Below are 24,072 nucleotides of genomic sequence, written 5' to 3' on the forward strand. Positions count from 1 at the left end.
ACTTTGAGTGTTCAGGACTTCAATACTTGGCATTCAGTTTGCAGTTTTTCTTAGCAACTGCTGCTTCAGAGTTTGTTACTAAGCATTAGAGGTCTTTACAAGAGGCAATTCTATTTGGCAAATCTGTTCCAGGAAAAGTTTATTCTAGACTCTTCTCATATATATATTTTTTTTTGAGCAGGTGAAAATACAGCCTGTTGCTAGATATGACTGGGAGCAGAAGTACTATTATGGCAATCTGATAGCTGTTTCAAACTCTTACCTGGCTTATGCCATTAGAGGTGAGGTACCTTCTTGTTTTTGCTGTTTTGCTCTGTGTGTATTTACAAGTTTGCATCAAAAGAAAGTAACAACAAGTGAAATGCTTTTTCAGTGCCTGACCAGTGTGGTGCAGCAGGAGTAAGAGTAAAACTTGGAGGTACAGGGGAGGAAAGGGATGGTGGTGTGGGGGAGTTTGCAATGAGAAGTTTTCTGAGGGTAGAAATAGGTTTCACTGGACAGTATGTAGATGTTCACAATGTTCATCTAATGAGATGTTTCTGTAGCAAACAAGCTTCTCTGCGCAGAAACAGCCCCGTGGTAATTTGAGTAGATGCTTGTGATGGATTTGCTTGCATAAATTTAGAGTTGAGCTTAAGGCTAAATTTAGAGGAGGCAAAGAGCAGTGCAAAGGCAGCATGTTTTGTAGGAGAGAGAAGCAGAACAATGCAGGTACAGTTTGTGAAATAGTCTTTCTGAAACAAATGAGCACTTACATCTACAAAGTCTGTTGGCTCCCATGGAACCACGCAGTGTTTGTGGCTCTTTGGTCTCTTCCTTCTTACTGTAGCCCCCATCCATTTGTCTGGCCTTCTACAAAACCTACAACTCCACTTTTGTGGGTTTTTTTCCCAGCTGAGGTTATCCTGCAGCAGCTGTTTTTGGGATGCCTTACCCTTTTTTTTGAAGTGTTAAAACTTGTTGGGCAGCTAGGTGGAATTAGAAACAACGTGGTCCCCATAAGACTGCCTGCATAATAACAACATTTATCTGAAATAAGGAAGCTGAAAATCTTGGCTGGAATATGCATGCATTAAAGCATGCTCTTTTCAGTGCCTTTTCCAGGTGAATGATTATGCTTTTTGCATTCTCCTTATGGAAGGTGATTTGAGCTGCCTGTCTCTCAGTGACTCCTTTTGTCCAGTTAGTAAAAATGAAGTTGCAATTGAAGTTAATTTGCTGTCACTGGGGGTCGATCTGGAAGATGTGTTGGCTTTGTAATCACCTTGGGATAAAAATTCAGGCATTGCATTAAATGAAAACATCTTTCTAGAGAGAAAACGTGCTGAGAGTTGTGAGAAATGAACTTCTGTTCATTATCTCTTAGGTAGAGCAACTTAGGACTTGTGCTCAAGAAACACTGCAGGAAGATATGGGGAATTAAGCTGCCCCTTGCAAGGCAGGAGAAAATGCTTCTTGATGCTTCCATTTCCTCCTTCTGCACCAAAGCTGAAAAATGCAGGGAATATTTTTGCATGCATCCTGGGTGTTCAGGGCGTTTGATGAGGCAGTGTCCACAGGTTTTCAGTGCACTGCAGATTGAGGGCAGCTGATGGCAGGATGGGTGCTGGGAATGACAAAACAGAGAGGCAGGGGAGCTGCACAGATACGTGGTGACTTTTTCCCTCTGTCCTTTCTGCAGCTGCCAGCAATGGCTCCGCTATGGTGCGAGTGTTGAGCGTCAGCACTGCGGAGCGGACCTTGCTGAAGGGATTCACAGGTGGTGTGGCAGACCTGGCTTTTGCTCATCTCAACTCCAACCAGCTGGCGTGCCTGGATGAGGCTGGCAACCTGTTTGTCTGGCGCCTGGCCATGGAGAAAGACAAAATCCAGTATCCTGTCAAAACAAGCTTCGTCTCGGTGGTGGGGTAATGGTTAGATGTGAATGCGAGCTCAGAATTGCAGCACCTACTGTGGCCATCTAGTCCAACACCCCTGCAATGAACAGGGACACCACAGCTCCATCAGGTTGCCCAGAGCCAGCTCCAACCTGGCCTTGAAAGCCTTCAGGGATGGGGCATCCACCACCTCTCTGGGCAACCTGTGCCAGTATCCACCAGAATATGCGTGTTAGGTTGCAGCTTCTTCATTTTAATTGTATCCACTCGTTTCAACTGGGTCTGATGTGTGTGGATGGACGAGAGCACTCAGCCTGGGCTGGTTTTCTGGCTCTCTGTGGTATCGTTGTTGCTGCAGTGGCAGCTGAAATAACTCAATCTGTCTATCAGCAGTTGTGTGGATAACACATTCAGATGGGGGTATGTGCTTTTTTGCTTATCCTGCTCCTGTCTGCAGCCTGCAAGAGAAAATTAACAGAATCTATTAGCTTTTGTAAGCTTAACTTCTACAGTGAAGAAAAGCTGGTTTGCCTTGCTGTTTCTTTCTTAAACCACAGTCCTTTAAATTGATTTATTTACATAGCAATGATTCAAAAAACGTGAGGTTTAGTAGTATTTACCAGAGGCCCAAATCTGAAAAGCCAAAAAGCTATGTTTCTTAACTGTGGTGATCAGAGAGGAGATCTTGGTGAACATCAAACGGCCTGACGGTACCCCTCTGAACACCTCTCGAAGAATCATCTGGTGTCCTTTCATCCCAGATGATAATGAAGAGAACAGCGAAGAGGGAAGTCAAACATTGGCATTGCTGCACGAGGACAGGGTAAGGAAACATTGCTTTTGAAGATTATCTTGTGTTATTATGAGAGGGAAAGAATCTAATGGAGAAAAGAGCCCGTATAAATGGTTAGAGATGACAAGGGTTCTGTAGTCATTTGTGCTGGGGATCCTCCCATAACGGGATGCACGATTCCTCTCTTCTGAGGAGAGGTTGTGCTGATCTTTGAGGGGCAAGGAAGGAAGGAAGGAAGGAAGGAAAGTGCAAGTTTTGCTCAGCATCAAATAGTGAACTCCACTAGAAACAATGTGGAGGGTCAGAGGCATCATTCCCTTGTTCAGGCTTGGCCAGTAGGCAGGGAAGGGTTTAGTAAGCAGCAACTGTAACTGCTGTGAGCAGTGCCAGGAAAGCACCTAGTGGCCAAGGTGGAGAGGGGAAGGGTTGTGTCACGTAGTTCCATGGGGCTGATATGTTGGGTAAAGATGTAAGAAATTCACAACAGTGTGAGAGCAACACCTGTAGAGGCAAACCTGTGTGTTATTTTCCAGGCAGAGGTCTGGGATTTGGACATTATCCGCTCAAACAACAGATCCTGGCCAGTGGAAGTGCCTAACATCAAAGAAGGCTTCATTGTAGTGAAAGGCCACAGCACGGTATGGCTCTGCTTCCTTTTCTTTACTACTGTCACATTCTGTTTGCTACACATCATTTAGGCTCTCTTTGAGTTTTGCTGCGTCTGGAGCTGGAGTCCTTAAGGCAGTTTGCTGTAGAAAAGTTCCTTGTCCATCCACCCAGTCACCCCCAGCCTTCTGGTTATGTGATTAAGTGCACGTGTCACTGCTGAGTGACCTCTGTTTCACGAGCCAAGGTGCATTTACAGTCATTTGCTTTGAAAGTGGCTTTTGAAAAACTCACCTGTATTTCCAAGGGCCTGTTTGACATCCTGGGCTGTGTTTCAACTGCTTTCTTGGATATCACAGTAAAAGGAAAACCTAACAGTGCTATTTGTTGCTGGATGAGAAGGGGAAAACTAAGCCCAACATCATCTTTTATGATCCCCTCATGAGTGTAGCTCTTATCTGTTAGGACAGTGGTCCGGGGCTACAGCTGAGCATCCAGGAGGTGATGTTTTGAATATGAAAGGAACAACTGGAAAGAATCCCATTTCACTTCCTGAAAGGGAAAATGACAAATTAATTATATCACCCAGGTAAAACAAAGTAATTCATGCTTGTGAAAAGCCAGAAAATCCCAAAACACATTGAGCTCTGCTCATAATATGAGTGATGGTGGAAACAGTAGCAGAATAATCCATATAATCCATGGTACTTAACTTGCTGTTTGGAAAAGTAGATTATTAATTATGATTATTACTGAAAAGTAAATTTTTCTCTGAAGTGTTGTGTAGTGAAGAAATCACTCTGCTCTCTGGTTCTGTCAGTGTGTTAATCACATTCCTATTTGAAAAGGGCATTCTTTCTCCCTGAAGAGCTACAAAATTACTTTTCTTAATCGTTTTTTTTTCTCTTTTTGGTTTAGTACCTGAGTGAGGGAGCACTTTCTCCGGATGGAACTGTATTGGCCACAGCAAGTCATGATGGTTTTGTCAAATTTTGGCAGATCTATATTGAGGGGCAAGATGAGCCAAGGTAACTGGAGAACTGGAAAATGAAGGAACTTAGAGCAGAGCTGCTTTTTCTCTGAGAATTTTCTCGTTGCAGGATTATATGGGATGATCACTCTCAGGACACAATAAAATACAGCGTGAATGTTTGTAAAGTGATCTGTTAGTGAGTAGTGATGTGGTGTCACGTGTGGGATATCACCACATATCGTGGTTTGGTGACCTTAGGAAAAAGCAAAAAGCCCTCTGTGAAATGCTGAATTCTGTGCTCTGCACAGGCTGTGCTCGTAGTCAACCTGTTGCTCTCTTTCTTGCAGTGCAGAAGGCTGCTCTGGGCTATTCGTCTCAATGTTGACTTCTTTCACATGTTGTGTCCTTGTAAAGATAAGCCAAAGGGCAACTCGTGTGCTCTTTGGTTGTTCTGGTCACCAGCAATGGCTGCAGTCTCTTATATGAGCAGCCAGACAGCTACAAGCTGGCAACACTTAGTGCCTGCTGACTAGGTGACTGGCTTAGTGCCTGCTCCCTTTGGACAGAGGTTAACATGTTCAGGGCCTACATTTTACCATCTTCATTCACCTTTCCATGCATGCTTGATGTTTTCTGTGATTCTTTCCTAGATGTCTTCATGAGTGGAAACCACATGATGGGAGGCCTCTTTCCTGCCTGCTCTTCTGTGACAACCACAAAAAACAAGATCCAGAGTAAGGCCCAGTCCTTTACTTTGCGTATCAAAGTTCAGTAGCATCTTCTGATGCTGACGTTGGGGTGTTCCTTGTAGTTGTGATCTTTAGCTTTGTGTCTGGAGCAGGTCCTCTCTTCTTCATACTACGTTTTCTAGTGCTGGAGAAATAGAGTGGACAAAGCACAGCCTAAAGTTACCTTAATTCTAATGTCTTCCACGAAAGCAAGGACAGACCTAAATCAATGAGTCCTTTCAGGTTTGTGGTTTTGCCTGACCTGTTGTCTTTCAAATTCCTATTGCAGTTGTATTAAAAAAAAAAAAAAGCTATTTTTGGTCTTTCTTCAGACACTTACAGATATATAGTTCTTGAGCTACAAGAGCTATACTGGTTTCCAAGGTAGATTAGAAACAGAGATTTTCTGGGAACATTCCTGTTGGGCAAAGCCACCTACGTGCTGCTTGTAAGGATAATTCAGTTAAATATCCTGCTGCAAGGGACCAGGTCTTCTTTAAGAGAACATGACTGTATTGTGCCTGCAGGGTTCCCTTCTGGAGGTTTCTCATCACAGGAGCAGATCAGAACAGAGAACTGAAGATGTGGTGCACTGTGTCTTGGACCTGCCTGCAGACCGTCCGGTAGGCGCCCATATGCTGACTCCCCTGGAGGGTTGGCTTTACTTTGAGCCATGACACCCTACCAGAGCTCTCAACTTCCAGCTCTCCTTACTTTGCAGAGATGATCTTTAATTTTAGTGGAGTCTGCTCTAGCCTCAGCTAGAACCTTTTTTTTGTCTGGTGTGACATATCTGTTGAAAGCCATCAGGGCTGTGGTAGGCTGTCAGGCTTTGGTATGGCAGCAGAGGAGGTCGATCCTTTTACAGACATTCATATTACTGAGATCTGTTATCCTTGCTTTGGTCTGTAGAGTGTAGTTTTGATTTGATTTGCTGAGCCATGTAAGTCCAGAAGTTCAGATGCTGCTGCAGGCCTTGCTTTTGCTCAGCTTGTGCTGTTCCTTGATTTGACTTTTTTGCTAGTAGAGAGTAGCTTCTGTGCTCACATGCACTTGTAAGGCCACTTCTGAATTCTATTAGAATGCGAATGTGATTTGTAGCTGAGTGCTACTTCTTCCCATCTCATATTGCAGGAGATCCAATGCCTGAGAATTTGTGGATGTTCTTAAATCTGTATCTGTTGTCCTCCCATGAATGTAGCATAAGTTACCTAAGGACATAGAGTCATCTTCCATTTAAATGTTTGGAATTCCTAACTTGATGCTGTTCTATGATCCTCTTGCTGTCCTCTTAGTTGATGTCAGCACTGACTTTCAGCAGTGATGCTTCTTGTTTAGGGGGTGGTTGCACTATAATGTGACTGTGAACACCTTCAGATTCATTTTGACCAATGCACAGTAGTTGTGGTTGTACTAATACACCTTGTTTTCTGTGCCTTCTCCTGTCTTGTTTGTGGATCTAGATTTTCTCCTGACATCTTCAGCTCCATGAGTATTCTTCCCAGCCTGAAAGTCTGCCTGGATCTCTCCGCTGAGTATCTGATACTGAGCGATGTGCAAAGAAAAGTAGGTATTTCATTTTATTGCTGGCTGTGTGGGTAATGGTGGCAGTAGAAATGTTCTGTGTGACTGATTCTGCTGCCCAGATCAAGGCTTTGCATGTTGATAACTGAAAATGCACAGAGGTTGGCCCCAGCTATTTCAGTATAAGATAACAGATGGTGACAATTTGGCTGATTAATCCGGAGGAGCCTGAAGGATTATTTCTTACCACAAAGTAAAGTTCTTATTTGGAGGAACTTGTCTGGCACAACAGGATTGAGTTCCTGATCAACTCTAACTCAGATAAGAGCGTGCTTATTGTGGTTGCCTGGCGTGGGTGTGCTCTTACAGATTTAAACATCCCAGGCCTTGTTCCTTGTGTTATTCCCGTGCTCCCAAACGTAGGTTCTAGGCTTTATATCCACATGAGCATGCATGTGCTATGCTCTGAAAGCCCAGTGACATACTGTTTTTGCTTTTATTAGGTCTTGTATGTGATGGAGCTGATGCAGAACCAAGATGAGGGCAAAGCTTATTTCAGTTCCATCTCAGAGTTTCTCCTAACCCATCCAGTCCTAAGCTTTGGCATACAGGCAGTGAGCCGCTGCCGGTTAAGGCACACTGAAGTGCTTCCAGCAGAAGAGGAGAATGACAACTTGAGTATAGGTAGGTGACAAAGAGGGAGTTTGGCTGCTCAGAGATCAGGTTGTCTGTCCTGACTGATTCTGGCTTGCTCTCTTCTTTTACTCTGTATGAAAGGTGTGTTGTACAGCAAGAGTATTTCTGAGAAGCACCGTGCAGATGGTTGCAAACCTCTGGAGGTCTGCAGTCCAACCTGCTGCTTGAGGCTGAGTCAGCTCTGCCTTTACCCCATTCTTTGTGGAAGGCCTTGAAACGTGACATTTCTGTCCATGCTCTGGTGCCTTAGGGCTGCACCTCTTCAAAAGCAACTCAACCTGGGAAAACCAAGCTACAGATCGTAGCCATTGCCTCTCATTGCACAACAGTGCCACTAGAGATGTTTCTGTTCTGTCAAATCATTACAGGGCTGTGCAGGTTTGAGTGCTCTCATTAAGATACCACATGAGCTGCTCAGTATCAGGGCAGTGTTGCTTTTGCAGTCGTATGGTTTCCTTGTCCCCAGCAGAACACAGGGGAAACCACCTCTGTCATTATAGGGCTATGAGTCTCTCCAGCACAATTCCATACAGGCTCACAGCAGCAAAAGAATTTCTGAGAGAGCCATCAGGATATATTTCTGTGACTGCCTGTCTTGGTAAACTCTGTAACATCAGAGGTGTGAGCACGTGGTCTGAGAACCGATTGGTTGCTTCTGAATTGTACTGCCTGAGCTGTTTTGGGATATGAGGACAATATACACTCTGAGTTGATGGTGAGATTCTTCTCCATCATGTATAGAAAGCATTTTCCCAAGCTACAAAGCTTCTCACAACAGAAATGAGCGAGAAAGTCTCTTTTTGAGGAGAAGCTTCTGAGAGAGATACAAGATGTAGTAACAGCCAGAAGAATACAGTGCCTATGATAGTGAGTCCTTTGGGGGATTGTACCTTGATTGCTGCCTCTCTTTGGCTGTTAGTTTGCTCCTGACCTTCTACTTTTTATCAGTAAAACCTGAAAAGATGCTTTGAATAATCATATTTCATGTTAGAGGGATTTCTGAGCTGTCAGTACAATATACTTCCCTATGCCCATTCTACATAATTTTAGTTGAGTGATGTTGTCAGTATTAGCAGCATGTTACTCTAAAACACAGGAGAAAAAATGACTGATACTTTTAGCAAGTCAGGAGTAGAAGGCCTGAAGCTTCAGGTCCCCCTGTTAGTGCTTAGATGATTAGGACAAATTGCCCAGCAGTGCCTAATTTAGCTTTTATTATGGGGAGTTATCCCTTCTACTCGGCGTTCATTCTTAGCAAGGAGAATGGTTCATGCCTTGGCTGATTATTATTGGTGCTAGCTGGTGGGAGGTTTTTGCAGGGCTTCTCATAGCTGCAGTTACTCAAAGCCAGAGGGATGGGTGGTGACCTAGTCTGAACTTCTGTGGGATAGCATGTCTCTCTTAAAATACACCCAAGCAGTCATGTCAACAGCCAGAGCAAATTCTTGGTAGCTCCAGACCTCATCTTCCTCAACTCTACCTGGTGGAATATACTTCTTACTTCCCTCAGGCTTATTTGACTTGATCAGAGCAAATTTGATTGTTCTCACTTCAGAAAGTAAAAGGAACAAAAGTAAAAGTGATGTAGGCTATGTTCTCCATTAACAGAATGAATCTTCCTCTGAAGTGGAGGAGCGATGAAGCTGTGCTCTTCTGCTTCTTTGCTCTGATGGGATTTGTAGCCATTTGTTTGCGTTTTCCACCCAACTTCTCATCTTACTTTTGTCTTGTTTTGCAGAAGGTGCTCAGGGAGCAGGGGCTGTTGAGTCAGCAGCTGGCGTGCTGATAAAACTCTTCTGTGTGCACACCAAGTGAGTATGTAGAGCAACTGTCACGGACAGTGTTGTCCTAATCCCACAGTGACTTACAGGAACTGCTGTGTGCTTACCAGTTTCTTTTGCTCCTGAGGAAAGACTGCTTGAAACCCTTGAAGCTTTTAGTTGTGGTGCATTTGGAGTCCCCACAGGAAACAGCCCAGCATGGTGCTGTGGCTGGGAAACACCTCTGGGTGCCAGAACTGGATGATAGAGCTGAATGGGGGTCAGTTTCTGCTTTCATCACAGGCAGAAAATGCCAGTGTGTATTCCAAGGGTGTCAGTTTCATTAAGACAAGTTTTTTCTAAGGCTTGAACTTTTCTTGATGACTCGTAAACTAATCAGAGATGCCTCCTCTTTTTTTTTTTTAATTTAATATTTTTTCAGAGCGCTACAAGATGTGCAGATTAGATTCCAGCCTCTCCATAGTCCTGACATGGGTGCGTCTGTGCCTTCCCATGGCTCTCATGAAGAATTTGGTGAGTGTTTTTGAGAGGGGGGCTGGTGGGAAACAGCAAGAGGGTATTGTTAGGTTTCTGGCAGCTTTGGGTGCCTCTTTGTAGTAGTGGTGTCATTGCATGAAAGATTTCCAATGTAGCCTAGCAGACCACTTGCTTGGAGCCCAGTGAGAGTGTGGAGCACAAGGATATGTTAGGGTAGGAGTGCTGGAGCTTGTGCATACTTGGTTTTGCTTTCCTAGGTGATCAGGTGCTGGGGCCAGAAACATGATGTGTGTTTTGTGTCAGATGGAGGGAATCACAGTGACACCAGAGCTGTGGGGGTAGAGGGGGCTGGGTTGTGTAGTGTTCTTCAGTTCATCTCCTGCTGTGTCTGTTAAAACTAATGCTGCTGCGTTCAGAGGAGAAAGGAGGGTTGTACTTTGTATTATCAAAGCCTGATAACATCCACTTCTAGATAAGAAATAATCAGAACAGAAAGTTCACCTTGCTATTAGCTTTGATTAGCACGTTGCAGGTTTTCTGTTTAGTTTTTTGGAATCCAGTGTGGCTGGCAATGGCATAAGTTCAACCTTTAGCTATTGAGTGAAGTTCCTGCAAGCTGATGTTTGTTTATCTCTTGGAAGCCTTTCCAGATCACATAGCTGATCTAGGCACAGAAGGGCTGGGATCTGAAAAGGGATCTGTGCACGGCTCTCAACCCGACTTGCGCCGTATCGCGGATCTGCCTGTACCAGCAGACTTCCTTTCACTCTCAAACGATGCCAAGCCTAAGCTGATGACTCCAGATGCATTCATGACACCGAGTACATCTCTCCAACAGGTAACCAGAGTTTAGCACTCACAGGGGTGGTGGAAGGGATGAGTGTGGATTTTGATACTTTTGGGAATGTTTTCTAGGTAGTAGTGACTGAACACAGGAACCTTTAGCTGTACATCAGCTGGTATAACTGTGTTGTGTAGAAATGTGTGTGCTAAATAACTATCTATTCTGGGAAACTACTCTTGCTGGTTTACACACATTGTTTGGGGTTGTGATGCATTTCTAATGGCAGAAAAGCCCTAACAGCTTGTGCTGTCCCTGTGCATCCTGTCTGACAGGGTCCTGTGGGAATGTGATCAGATAGGTAAATGGGACTGGAACATCTTCTGCATAAGATCTGCAAGTCACTGATCTGGTAGCTCAGGCAGTGTTTTGAATCTGGCACAGCAGGTCTTAATTTGTGTGGGAGACAGTGCTTCTGTACTTGTTCAGGGACTGTGGTATTGGGAGCCATGTGAAGCATTAGTTGAGATTTGCTGATCTTTGGGAAGGGTAGCAAAGTGGGTGAAGAGCCATAAGCAAGGATCAGTAGTGTTTAGTGTGTTTAAAAGCACACCTTTAAATAGATTGATCTGCAGTGTAATGAGAAGGCGTGGATTCCATTGGTGAGAACAGGCACTGTTTGTGCCTTCTTTGTCTTCCCATGAGAAATGGACTGGCAGCTGTTTTTTGCCATGCTGGTGTGGTTCTTACAGACAAGGGGGAAAGGTGCTTGTGAGCTGCACTCTGCATGCACATCTGAGGGCAGGGTTTCCACTTGCAGGGGAGGAGTGTGTGGTTGTCACTGTGTACGTGCACTGGAGGAGCTTGGGTGAGGGTGAGCAGCATGTGGAGATGTGCAGAAATGAAGTTAGTGTTGAGCCACCCCTACTGACAACCTAGGGAACAAAGAATAAAATCAAATCCTCGTAAAGATTTTGTTGATGTTAGCAAAATTGTTGTGTGCAGAAATTAAATATGTGCCTTCCCAAAGCAAACATGTCCTGAGAGTTTGGAACAACTGCTGGAGTGATGGTGCCTGAGGGCCTCATAGTGCAGGCACAGCCTTGAGTTCAGCTTCATCTCTGTGCTCTGCAATAAAGCATTGTAAAGAGTGAGAAGCCTGGCTAAACAGATTCTCACAGCTGAGTATGAATGCTTATGTTGGTTTCTCTGTAGGTATTTCTCAAGGCCTGCATATCCCACTGTGATCTGTGCTGCTGACCAGCTCATGAGGCCAATTTGAGTGTTCTATTTCTGGTGGAAAACAGAATGGTGATCTAGTGCTGAGCCCTGCAGAATGCCAATTCTGATTAGGGGGAGCAGTACCTCTGAAAGCAGTCATGGTTCACACGATGAGGATGTATTAGGGCTGGCTTCTGACCTGCCCCTAAGTTCCCAGCCCTATAAGTCATGATTATTATTTTCTTTTCCATCTTTGCCAGAGTGTTCTTTACAAGTTCTTGTGAAGCCAGTGTTCTCAGCTTAAGCACTGCTGTTGGATTCTTCTGTCATGTTCACCTCTGTATATTCTCTCATAGATCACTGTATCTCCGGGCAGCAGTGTCAGTTCTCTGACTGCAGTCACAGCCATGAGCAGCACTTCTGTCACAGATGCCTCTATGTCCAGGTAAATAGAGCATGTATTAAATAATATATATGCAGCTGAACCAGTACTGTTCTTCAGCATGAGTGGAGCTGTGGTGTGTCCTATTGGAGAGCTGGTTGTACCAGAGTTGGAAACTGGCCCGAGTCCCAAAGTCCCTGTTTGGGCAACTGCTTGTATCTCTGGTGCAGCTTGGAGCATGCCTGTTGTCTTCCAAGGGGCTTACAGCAGTGATTCATTTGTGCTCACAGGGATTCTTTTCTTGCTTCTCAGTTTTGTTGCTTTACATGCTTCTCCCAAAGGGCTGTCGTTGTTTACGGGTAAGAGAACACTGCAGCCACTGAGGAGCAGGCTGATAATTGGGACTGCTAGGAAAATGTTACTAGTGTTGAGGTGTGTTGGGCTGCATAACAGGGGAAGACTTTACTTCTGGGGGCTGGAAAAGGACAAGAAGCTATCGTGTGTCCTGTTTCTTTCTGAGCATTCTACAGCGTGAACTGAAGATGTGACGAACCCCTTTTCTCACAGAATCCCTCAAATTGTAGGAGATTACAAAGCCTTTCTATTTCTCTTGTTTCCACTTGATTTTGGGGGGCTGTATGGTGACTGGGAGATGCAGCTGTTAGTGGACAGGAAGTAGCTGATCTCAGTGGAAGGGAGGAATGCTTGCAGGACACCAGTGAAACTTGTGGTAGGGCTCCTCTATTGTCATGTGGACCAATCTCCTCACCATGAGCGTTTGATGAGATGTATTGTAATGTTGGCCTGCTTGATTTGTTTATGTCTCTGCTCTCTTCAGGCCATCAGAAGACTTGACTGTGAGCCCCAAGATGCAGCTGGACACCAGCCTCACACTGAGCAGCAGTAGCAGCAGCCTGCAAACCAGTCCTAGGAGCCATTCTGTTCTTATCCCAGGCCTTCCTGACAAGCTGACACCAAAGGCACCTGTTCCAGTAAGCTGAAAATGTTGTTTCTTCCTTCTCTGTGGGCTGTATAACCTGAAGTTGTTCTCCAGCATTATATTTTCTATATATTCAAACCAGCAGTGGCTTAAGTGTTGTGAGCAGAGGTGAGAAACAATTGAAATCTAGTGGGTCTATTTCTGTGTTGCCTTGCATGCAAGTCAAGGAAAGTGATGTTTGGAGGAGAGTTAAATGCTGAAGGGTCAGTAAATGTTTTTATACTTGTTATTAGAGGAAAAAATGTGCTGCTTTTGCACTGGAAAGTCAGAGGGGGGAACAAACGGAGTGGTAGCATGCAGTCTCATTACAAGTGCTGGGGCCCTTCTCCATCTGCTCAACAGTGGAAGCACAGGGATCACGTGCAGAAAGGACACAGCTGGCATTTTCCAGAGGCAGATGCCAGCGTAAGACACAGGCATTTCTGGGGTGTCTGCATTACCCTGAAGTCTCTTGTTTGATTTCTGAATTCAGGTCACAGCGGGAAACTCCTCTCTAGCGCTGGAGCTGCAGGAAGTGGAGCCCTTGGTGGTGCCTCAGGCTTCTCCCACCCGTGAGCGTTCGCCGGACGTCATTTCCTCTGCTTCCACAGCCATGTCCCAGGACATCCCTGAGATTGCTTCTGAGACCTTGCAGCGTAGCTTTGCAGCTGCTCCGTCCGCACTCTCTGCAGAAGTGCTGGAGCCCAGTCATCACGCAGACAGTATGGCCTCTGCAGCCTCAGCCTTGCATTTGCTGTCTCCGAGGAACCGGCACAATTCAGAGCACAGCCACCACTCTTTGGACATGGCTCCGGTGGAGGTGGACAGACTGAATGCTCCGTCCTTACTGGAGACTGCTTTAACTCAGGAAAATGCATCTTCGGACAGTGTTGTGAGTCAGCCATGGCCAGCAGCTCCTGACATAACCAGAGAAACCAGGAACAGCATGGCAGACAGGTAATCGCTCAGATGGGTCTTGCTTGGGATGGTGTCTTTGTGCTTTTCAAGCTGCTAACTTGATGAAAACATCTCACGTTAAAGAGTTTTCCATCCCTTCTTTTCCTTAAAGAATCTGATGGTTCAACCCTTCTGTGTGCCTGGTTTGTATAGGCCACATCCTGTGTTTCCTAGACCAAATCTGTCAGTCTGTGCTCTTTGACCCTTTTAAGCACAAAGGATGTCTGCTAAGAAGGTGAGGTCTGTTTTACTGGCCTTCACGTTCACCTTGAATAGAGACTTCAGCTGGAATTTTTATTTTTTTAGCACGCCACCTCTGGAAAGAAAGCCGGTTCAAGCTAAATTCATCTCAAGTGATCTCCCTGCATGCTCTTATTTGATTGAAAACAGTCAATTAGCACGTAATTGGCAGGTTGATTGTAGGTTACTTTCTCTCTCTTCTATGATTGGCTTTCTGCAGCTAGCGTTATAAATAAAGTGCTTTAGAAGTGAGGAAATGCATGATGTCATCTCTGCTGAGCAGGCAGAATGGGGCAGCATCACATAGGCCTGCTCACAGGAAGCAAACCATTATGCTAGCAGCAGTGCTTCACTGCAGGATTAGTGTCCTCATCTTCTGATGGGACTGGGACAGTGAGGTGACTCCAGAGTATCTCTAAACTGCTGCTGCCTGCACCATGAGAAACTTAGCACCAAGGTTGGCACCTGCTCAGTCAAACCATCAGCCTATGATCAAGTGATAAGCACTCAGTTCTGTTTGAAGATCCATGCTGAATTCAAATAGACCTACTTTGTGGCTTAGGTGGATGTACAATTTGCTTTCAAAACTCCAGACCGGGTTCAGTGTTGCAAGAACTGAAAGACTTGGAGAAATCAGTACCTGCACACAGCACTCGCAGCTCTCTGGGTTTGTGCAGATCAGTTTGTTTTGTTTGTGTTGTTTTTTTTTTTTTTAATTGAATTTTAGATCTTCTGTCAGCATCTTCCATGGAAGTGGAATAAGCAAATAACCAAGCTGAAAGACACTTTCATGATGGTGTATGTATATATATATATTTTTTTTCCTCTAGCCCAAGGGATGAGGTTGAAGAAAAGCACAAGAGCTCTTCCTATCATCGACACAGCTACCACCTTCTGCAGCATGACAGCCAGGATGCTAGTGCAGAACAAAGGTACAAGAGTGCTCAGCCCCCTCTCTCGCCCTGCATGGACTCTGTTCAGGCTGCATTCGTGCTTCTGTCCCCAGCAAGCCTTCACGTGTGGGGTGAATGTCTTTGCTTTGTCTCCTGATTCAGTGTGTGTGCCTTCCAACTTCCATAATGTTCTGGTGCCTTCAGCTGATCATGATTGACCTCTGGACATTGTCCAGCTAACATTCTGGAAGGCAGGATTTGGCTTTACTTGCTCCTAAGAGCAGGGACCAAACTTGGTTTAATTACCAGTGCAACTCCATTAAGGGACCTGTTCCCAAATCCTTTGCTTTAGATAAGGTAGGGAAGGTATCTTAGGAGTTAGTTTCTCGCTTTTGCCATCTTTACTCCCTCACGAGCCACCCTGGAGCTCTGTGGGCATGTTCTGTGTGCCTGGTGAGCTCAGAGCTGTTTGACAGCTGTGAGTTCGTTCACAGTCCACTCTTCAGTTCAGAGTCTGTGTTGGATGGCTTGTCAGCAGCTGAAAGACTCCGAGGCACTGAGCATCTCCCAGTTCCTAGGCTCAACCCGATTCTCCTATGTTCCTGCAGTACTTACTGCATTAAGTGCTCTCTTTAAGCTCTAAGGGTGTGCTATGCTTGGGTTCCCTGCTGGGTCAGTGGTTGCATCCCAGGGCTTCTATGCTACTGTGTGTATGCAGCAAGAAGAGGCACCAGCAGCCACTCTGCCTGAACAGCAGCTCTCAGTAATGCAGAGACCCTTCAAGTCCTGTCTCGCAGCACTGGAGCTGTGCCTGAGCAGGCCTGGATGAAAATGGAGTGGCCTCTGCAGAGGTGTGTGTGTTAGAGATGAAGGTGACAGGCGTCCTTAGCTGAGTGACCCTGGATGTGTGTGGATGCAGAGCAGTGTGAAATCCCCTCCTTATAGTGCAGACTGATAGCATGCGGTACTGCAAGTGATGTCCTCTCCCCTGCTATTCCTTCATAGTGACCATGATGATGAAGTTGCAAGTTTGGCTTCTACATCAGGTGGATTTGGTGCCAAAGCATCTACGCAGAGGCTGCCTGTGAAGGACTGGAAAGCCAAGGCATCCCCTCGGGCTTCCCCAAAGCTAAAGCGGAAGGGCAAGAAAGATGACGGGTATGCTGGGCTTGCCAGGGTGCAGATGGCTGTGGGACCAGCTGTGCAGGGCCTGACAGAGCTATTAGCAGCAAGGCTAGGCTCTGAGGCTGGGCTGTGGCCAGCAGCTCCCGGCCCTGTTTTGCAAATAGGAGCAACCCCACAGAAAGCATTGCTGGCTGCACAGACGCTGGGTTCACTTAGGGATGTGGGAGGAGGTTCTGCTCTACTCAGAGTCCAAAGTGCAGCAGAGAAATTGATGGTAGGTAAATCATAGAGCTGTACGTTGGTGGGGATGCTTTTGCCAGCTTCATTGGAGCTGTGACACTGACTGTAGCTTAATATGGTCTTGATTTCTGGTTGGCTTTTGAACGCTGGCACAGTGCCCCTGTTCAACATCTATCCTTTGTTACCTGCTTGCTGCTTTTGTGTGTTTTTAAACATGCCCATATGAATGTCTTGCAAGTGAAAATTGATGACTGGAAAGAGTTGCCCATAAGAAATTAGAGCAACCTGTCTGTGTTAATGAGGGGAAAGTAGCACAGCTTCTGCAAGGGGCTTTTCTCCTCTTGTGCTCTCTTGGCTCCCCGATTTGGAGCCCTTGCTGTGCAGATTGCAAAAAAAGATAGCTCATGGCATTAAGTTTCTGGCTGTGGTCCTTCACTGTGACACCCAGAAATGCTTTTCATTTCTCCTGCCTCGGTCTTTTTAAAGGTGCTGAATGGATGCAAATGTGTACTTCCCTTCTGGTAGTTTTTTTTCTGAAGGTTTCTTCACCTTCAGAACTGGAATCGTTAGAACTATGTTTTGAAATTCATTAATTCTCTGTTTCACAAACGAGTACTGGGGTTTTTTCTTTCTGAAATATTGGGAGACCTTCAAAAGCTCTTTGGCAAAGCCTTCCCCGCCTTTGAACTCGGACAAGACTGTATTGTTCTTTTTTAACAGCCCCCATTCAGACTTGGCTCAAATCTGCTGGGTGTTGAAAGCAGCCCTGTGAAGGGACCAGTCTGTAAGGGGCTTAAGGGCCTGTGAATACTGCAAATGATGGAGGCACAGAGCAGTGGGGACTGGGACTTCCTTGCCTTCCTGTTGCACTCACATTATACTAGGCAAAACAGAAGTTTGAGCTGGGTATGAAATCTGAAGTAACCTGTGAAGTTCGTGATCTGTTTGGGCACTTCTGACAATCAGAGCAGTTAACTGACATAATTGAGTTCCCATTTCTCTCTCTTTTATCTCCAGGGATGTGAACCAGTCGCCAAGATCATCTAACAGCCAGGTGAGTCAGAGCTGCCCCTGCCATCCCTTCCAAGGGCCCAATGCCTCAGCTGTTTGCTGTCATACTAAAGACCTGAGGGAAGGATCATCCCAATTAAGTATCATGGGCCCTCTGCTCTCAGGCATGGCGTTGTTCTCTTCTCTGCCTTACACACCAGGGAAGAAGCTGCCAAGACTGAGGGCTTCCTTCTCACTTTTGCATGTTGATTTGCCTTTCCACGTTCTCACAAGCTCTGCATCATCTCAAACTCTACCTCTCATTTCCTCTTCCCTGCTAAGTTGGCTTGCATGCACTGGCAGCAGGGTAAGCTGTTCCCAGCAAACTAATGATCACAGTGGGACTGGCCTGTTGGGGTGTGTAACTTCTGTTGATAGCACTTCTTTATCTGGTAGAAAATGTGCTCAGCAGAGCTGTGCACTTCTTAAACTGCCCTTAGATCTGTGTGCTTCCTTTATATAAGGACCTCTCTGCTCTCTGAACCTGGCCAAAAGTGAATCAGTTCTGCTTATTCCTAAAAAGTGAATCAGTTCTGCTTATTCCTATTTTCTTTCTAGCACCAGAGTTTAGAAAAGGGTTTTGAATCTACACAGTTCAGCATATTCTCAGCAACCATTTATGAGTTCTTTCGGATCCTTCATGTACTTGGCTTTGTCAGTTTATTTATCATGACGAAAGTCTTAGAAATTGGCATTAAGCTGATCCAGTTTTCTGCTTTGTGTGTTGTGCTTCTGTCTCTGGCATGGTGCTTGACTTTAACACCTAGCAGAAAGCTTGACTGGTCCTGTCAGGAATGAGTGCTCATCCTCTCCACGCACAGGTGACACCGGAGTTCCAGGAAGAGCTGATGTGTGTGTTGAGGAGCCAACAGCGTGAGCTCTCTGAGCTGCGTCAGAACCAGATGGAGCTGTTGCAGAGGCTCACAAATCACCTTGATGCCATTCAGAGCTCGCTGATGGGCCACATGGAGAGGGTGATCGACTCCCAGCAGGAGCAGGAGCGTATCCTTGGTTGAAATTGGAGTGGAAGGCTGCGAGGCATGAGGGAGGCTAAGAAAGATCAGCAGTCTTAGCAGCATGGGCTATAGATGCCGTAAAGGAGGGCCTGGCTGCAGTGTAACTATTTCACTTTGTCTCAGTCCCTTCCTGAGGGCAAGAAGCTCAGAAGTAGAACAGATTGCTACTTTTCCATACCCCTACATCTTCAACCTATGAAGGCTGTAAGTGCTGCTGTGCTGGAGCAGACCAAGGTACACCTGATGTGTTCCCCTTCCTCAGGCAGGGGCCAGTTATACAGGAGTGTTTATGGACTGATCCTTCTTTTCCTCCTAAAGCTGTTGCAGTACTTTGAGAAATTGCACCAGAAGTGGCATCTGACTGCCATACCCCATGGATGCAAATAGGCTTTTCTTGCCTGTAGCCACATATTCATCTGGTGGCTTAATCAAACCATTTATTCCATAGTAGAACTATTCCATAATAGTTTCTAGTTTAATGTAAGAGCTGGTGGAACTGTTCCCTATGCAAGATGCTGGCGTACCATACGCTCCTGTGATGATGCAACAACAGTTTGTTTTCTCTCTTAATCTTGGATTTTCCTTTTTGATAATCAGGCTGATATTTCCATCGATAACTCGGAGAGCCCTCCACTGAAATTCAGAGTCTGGAATTTCATTGTAATGTTACAGTGGATTTTCCCCATTGGCACTGAATTTTCAGCAGTTGAACTCTTCAGCGAGCACTGAGAAATCCACCTGTGTGCTTTGCAGTCAGGTGTAGTTTGAGTGATGGTGAATAATTTTATATGAAAACATTTGCCAGAAATCTCTGTTTCTGACAGATCTGTGCCTTCACAGTGGGCCTCACTTTCCTTCTGCTTTGGGAAGTGACTGTGTATTTTCATACCTTGTTTTTTGCCACTACTTTGTTAATTCACTGGAAGATCTTGCCTCTTAGTTCTTTGACAGATTACTTTATTGCAAGCTGTTTGTGCTCCTTAACGTGCATGCTTGTTAGAGAGAAGACTGGATCGAGCACTGACAGAAGGGCAGCAGCGCAACGGGCAGCTCCAGGAGCATCTCTCTCAGCAGCTCTCTCAGACCCTTTCCAATGCTGTGTGCAACCGTCTGGAGAGGACTGTTCGTGAGGAGATGAAGAAGACAGTACCCCAGTGTGAGTGCTGCTGCCTGGCTTTTGAAGGTGGACTCTGGCAGGTGGGAGGCATGCTCTGTGAAAGAGCTGGCACTGCGTGAAGTAAGAGTTAGGTTGCAGGAAGACTTGTCATTGCACTGTGGTCAGGTCAGTTGTTACTTTATCTGGAGGAATCCTTAAAACCTTCAAGGCTGAAATTCCACAGCCTCTCTGGTGACTTCTGGTGTGAGAAAAATTTTTCTCCTCATGTCCAGCCTTAGTTTCCTAAACCAGAGATTGCAATCTTTGTCCCTACCTGTGGGGAGAGAATGACTTCATTTTCTTTGTCAGCTTTTGAAGTGTTGTACTGGGCTTTTAAAGCTGCAACTTAGATGTTTGTGTTTTGCCTAGGCATTTCCAAGAGTGTGGACCCAGTTGCTGGCCAGCTAAGTAACACTATTGCCACCAAGCTCACTGCTATTGAGGGAACACTGAAGGAGAACATTACCAAGCTAGTGAAATCAAAGGTAAGGAGAACCAGACCGTAGCTATTCCTGGGGACACCGAGTTGTCACCTGCATGGGAAGTGATTCCTCATAGCTTTTCCTCTCACCTGAATCTCCAGATGGGTCAGAGGTCAGTTTAGCTGACAGCAATCAATGCTTTCTGCTGGTTTCATCAGAAGAGCAAGCTCACTGTGTGCTCCCCTGCCTGCTGTGCCTTGTTAGCCCTTTCTTCCATTTACCAAGTTGTTTGTGCTCTGTACTAGAAGCTCTCACTGGAGAGTGGTTTTTGGGGTCATCTTACTCAGCCAAGTGGTTTTTTTTTTTAGGAGCAGAATTATGTTGCTTGCATTAGCAGGCAGTGATGGGTTGTGGGAGGGAAGCTGGGGAGGAGGAAAGGAATCGTGCCTGGTTTCACCGCCTTCCCTTGCTCTCAAGCTGAACTGCATGACAATTGTGATTTTTCTTGGGCAGCCCCTCAAGTAATCAGGTGCTCTGCCTGCTGTCGTCATGGTGCAGCTTAGAGGAAGGAGTTCAGCTGCTCAGGGAATGCATGCTCCTAACTGACAGAATGGGCCTCACCTGGTGTGGGTGTGTTGTCGGGACATAAAGTGTTTGTTCACATTTCTATCCTGCAGCAGGCTGTTGTTAATTTTCTGGAGTCTCTTCTCTGTGTTCTTGTAAGAACCTTACAGACAGCGTTGTGAGGGCAACAGCTGACACCCTGCAGGGCCCAATCCAGTCGGCCTACAGGGAAGCCTTCCAGAGCGTCGTGTTGCCAGCCTTTGAGAAGAGCTGCCAGTCCATGTTCCAGCAAATCAATGACACCTTCAAGCAGGGCACGCAGGAATGTGAGTCATCTTTTGTGTTAGTGGCTGACAAGTTGGCCCTTGGCTAATGTCACCTCCTCTCAGAGTTTCACTGTTGAGCTCTTAGCCCACTGGTGTAATCTGAAAGCGTGCTGCTCTTTCCCACTTGAGAAAAGGACGTGAGGGGATTTTGTAGACGACTCCCTGCTCTTGCAGCACCAGCTCCAGGCTCTGTAACCCACGCTGTGAAATGCTTGATGTCATTCAATGAATCATTGACTTGCTGGCTTTACTACCAGTGCAGCTGGGCTTTACTACAGTGGCATTACCACATCCTACTTCTGTTACTGTGTCTCATGTAATTCTTTGTGGTGGGGAGGCCAGAAGCAGGATTTCTGTTAGCTTAGCACAGCCCACAGTAACCTTATACATTCTCCCCTCTTCTGTACTTGTACACTGGCTTCTGCTACAGGATGTGTAGAGCCTGATGGTGGATTTCTGCTCTGACTTAGTGAGCAGTGCTTACAACTGAAATATCTTCCTCTTTGGCTGTTGCAGATGTTCAGCAGCTCGAGACTCACATGAAGAACAAGAAGGCACGAGAACAGGAGGCCCGGGACCCACTGCTGAATCAGCTCCGACAGCTCATCAGCACCTTCCAGAGCACCACCGAGCAGCTGGCTTCCACCATCGCAGCCAATATCCATGCTGAGGTGCAGCACCAGCTGCACATTATTGTGGGCAAGTAAGTTGACAGCCAGGCTTGCTAAAAGAGAAGTCAGTGAGAAGCACAGATGTTTAAAAAGAAATTTCTCCCTGCTTTGTTGTGGAAATGAGCCTTTTGCCATCCTAACCACAGAGCTGCCTGTTAGCTCTGTGTGGCATGACAAAGCATGTGGGCTGGTGTAACTGTTGCCCTGTAAGGCACAGAAGAAAGACCACAGAACACTTTGAACAACCAGCTGTATCTCTGCTGCGTGGGGGAGCTTGGGACATGCATGTTATGCCATGTGCGTGTTTGTGGACCTCAGTGCTCTGAAGTCACTCTCTCCTCTCTGTTCTAAAATGATCTTTGGGTCTCTTTGAGGCTTTTCCTCTTCATGTCCTCAGGCATGCCAAAAGTTTTGCAGGCTCCTTTTGCTCTCTCAGCTGTTGTGCCTGTTTGGCCATCCCAGATTCGAGATGTGATCCTGGCAGTGCCTTCAGCTTGTGTGCACTGTGAAGCTGGTGGCAGGTTGCCAGCTGCAAAGACTGGCTGGTATCACCTGCAGGGCAGAGTTCCTTAAAATAGAAGCCCTGTCTATTTTAAGCCATTAGAGCATATATCAGTGTATTGGGGTCTTCAGCATGGAGCAGACTTGGCAGGGAGGGCATCAGACCAAATGCCAATCCCATTGCATGGGCACTACTGACTCCCAGGGAAGCCCTGCTGTTGTACCACAGAAGAGCAGCTGTGATGCTCTTTGCCTGTTGCTGAGGAGAGGATCCCACCTCTGGGTTAACACTGCTTGCAAGAGATTGTTGTAGGAGGCTGGCCTTTCAGAGATCTATCTACCTTACGGCATCACCACCTTGTCAGGTGTATTAAAGAATTAAGTGCTATTTTAATGAGGATTTGTTTCCTGGAACATCACTTTCCCAGAAATTACAGAATTCTAATGTTTCAACATGCACCCTGGGGTGCTGCATTGCTGCCACAGAGCTTCCTTGGGCTGCCTGTTTCTAATACCTGTGCCTCAGAACAACTTATGTTGACCCTTTGGGAGCCATGCTGAAATAAACAAGCCCCCGCTTCCTCCCTGCTACAAGCATTGTACAATGAATCCCCTCAGCACTTTGTTTTCAGAGATACTTTGTGTTTGTTTGTTTGTTTTTTAGCCTGCAGGAGTCGATTTTGACTCAGGTACAGAGAGTCATTAAAGGAGAAGTGAGCCTGGCAATGAAGGAGCAGCAAGCAGCTGTCACCTCGAGCATTGTTCAGGCAATGCGTTCTGCTGCAGGGACCCCCATCCCCTCCACTCACCTGGACTTCCAGTCTCAGCAAACTCACATCATTCAGCTGCTCCAGCAGGGCCATCTCAACCAAGCTTTCCAGCAGGTACGTGGCCTTCCTTGCACTGGGCAGCATTGCTTTTTAGAGGACAGAGTGAGGGGGAAGCGGCTCCTTAAGGTGGAGGGCGTAAGTCCACAGCTCAGAGGAACTGGCTGAAAAGACCTGTAGCAGCAAACAGCTCAGGGGGATCGTTTGCACTCACACAGGTCAGGCCAGAGCCATGCACATTCTATGACTGGTGGCACTGAAGTTCCTTCTTCCTCATCCTGTCAGGACAGCATCAGTGCTGCAGTAAGGCAGTGACTTTGCCATGAGCAGCAGCACATGGTGCACCCCTGAAGTGCAACAGCTTTGTAAGCCTCTCCAGGCAGATCTGCCAGCTGGGACCTGACCTTGGCTTTGCCTTTGAATATGCAGACAGATTCATTTGAGCTGCTGCAGACAAACTCCACTGAGAATAGAAACAGTGCTGTGCCACTGAGCTACAAGCATGGCCCCGCTTCATGGTGCCGATGAACCTGGTCCCCTGTGCCTGGCTGTGAGCTGAGCTACCTGTCTGCTCAGCTTAGAACAGACACGGGTGTCTTCTGAGTGTAGACACAGCCTACACACAGTCCTGTCTGCACCAGTGGGATTTGCTGAGCCTTCTGCTAGCAGAGGCTGGCCAGCCATTGAGCTGTCCCATGCTCTGTCCCATGTCCTTCACCTGCCCAGTGCTTCCTCTGCATTTATAGCTGTGTTTTCCTTACAGGCTCTAACAGCAGCTGATCTCAACCTGGTTCTGTATGTCTGTGAGACTGTGGACACGCAGCAAGTGTTTGGCCAGCAGCCGTGCCCGCTGTCCCAGCCTGTGCTGCTCTCACTCATTCAGCAGCTCTCCTCGGATTTGGGTACTCGTACAGAACTGAAGCTGAAGTGAGTATGGTTGGACACGTGGATTTGAGTCCCTATAGGTGTATGGCTGGCTCTCAACTTGCTCTGTGTAAGCAGAACCTTTCTTCTAGGAAGGCTGCAGCTTCTTGGGGCTGTTAGTAGTAAGTGAAATCTGTGTAGTGATGCCTTTAACCAAGGAAACGTTGCCACGTGGAGTTAACAGGAGGGGGGTAGTGCTGTGCTCCCTGGGTAGCTCAGTGCTCAGAGCTGGAAGCTTTGCCTGCAATTCTGAACGAACCCATCACTGTATTCAGTGTTGTCTGTTTCCAGGCATGACTGCCAGCGGTGCTCAGTGGGAGCTGTCAGCAGGAGCCACGGGAG

At 46.4% G+C, this 24,072-nt stretch overlaps 1 protein-coding gene across 1 annotated transcript in view; it reads left to right on the plus strand.

Moving 5' to 3' along the window:
* Window positions 1-24,072, plus strand: part of EDC4 (enhancer of mRNA decapping 4) — a gene marked incomplete at both ends in the record, with an annotated part of 30,201 nt that overhangs the window by 5,259 nt on the left and 870 nt on the right. Inside the window, 25 exons of the mRNA XM_079541583.1 lie at window positions 182-281; window positions 1,682-1,871; window positions 2,553-2,700; window positions 3,204-3,308; window positions 4,195-4,304; window positions 4,900-4,983; window positions 5,505-5,600; window positions 6,441-6,543; window positions 7,005-7,185; window positions 8,936-9,008; window positions 9,400-9,491; window positions 10,097-10,293; window positions 11,814-11,902; window positions 12,678-12,831; window positions 13,312-13,775; window positions 14,846-14,947; window positions 15,914-16,066; window positions 17,291-17,327; window positions 18,145-18,325; window positions 19,340-19,495; window positions 19,865-19,980; window positions 20,642-20,807; window positions 21,324-21,510; window positions 22,644-22,863; window positions 23,570-23,733. Coding sequence (XP_079397709.1) covers window positions 182-281; window positions 1,682-1,871; window positions 2,553-2,700; window positions 3,204-3,308; window positions 4,195-4,304; window positions 4,900-4,983; window positions 5,505-5,600; window positions 6,441-6,543; window positions 7,005-7,185; window positions 8,936-9,008; window positions 9,400-9,491; window positions 10,097-10,293; window positions 11,814-11,902; window positions 12,678-12,831; window positions 13,312-13,775; window positions 14,846-14,947; window positions 15,914-16,066; window positions 17,291-17,327; window positions 18,145-18,325; window positions 19,340-19,495; window positions 19,865-19,980; window positions 20,642-20,807; window positions 21,324-21,510; window positions 22,644-22,863; window positions 23,570-23,733 — 3,668 coding nt within the window. The remainder of the gene's footprint in view (window positions 1-181; window positions 282-1,681; window positions 1,872-2,552; window positions 2,701-3,203; window positions 3,309-4,194; window positions 4,305-4,899; window positions 4,984-5,504; window positions 5,601-6,440; window positions 6,544-7,004; window positions 7,186-8,935; window positions 9,009-9,399; window positions 9,492-10,096; window positions 10,294-11,813; window positions 11,903-12,677; window positions 12,832-13,311; window positions 13,776-14,845; window positions 14,948-15,913; window positions 16,067-17,290; window positions 17,328-18,144; window positions 18,326-19,339; window positions 19,496-19,864; window positions 19,981-20,641; window positions 20,808-21,323; window positions 21,511-22,643; window positions 22,864-23,569; window positions 23,734-24,072) is intronic.

Source organism: Tetrao urogallus (genome assembly GCF_951394365.1).
Source record: "Tetrao urogallus genome assembly, chromosome: 12".
Lineage (NCBI taxonomy): Eukaryota > Metazoa > Chordata > Aves > Galliformes > Phasianidae > Tetrao > Tetrao urogallus.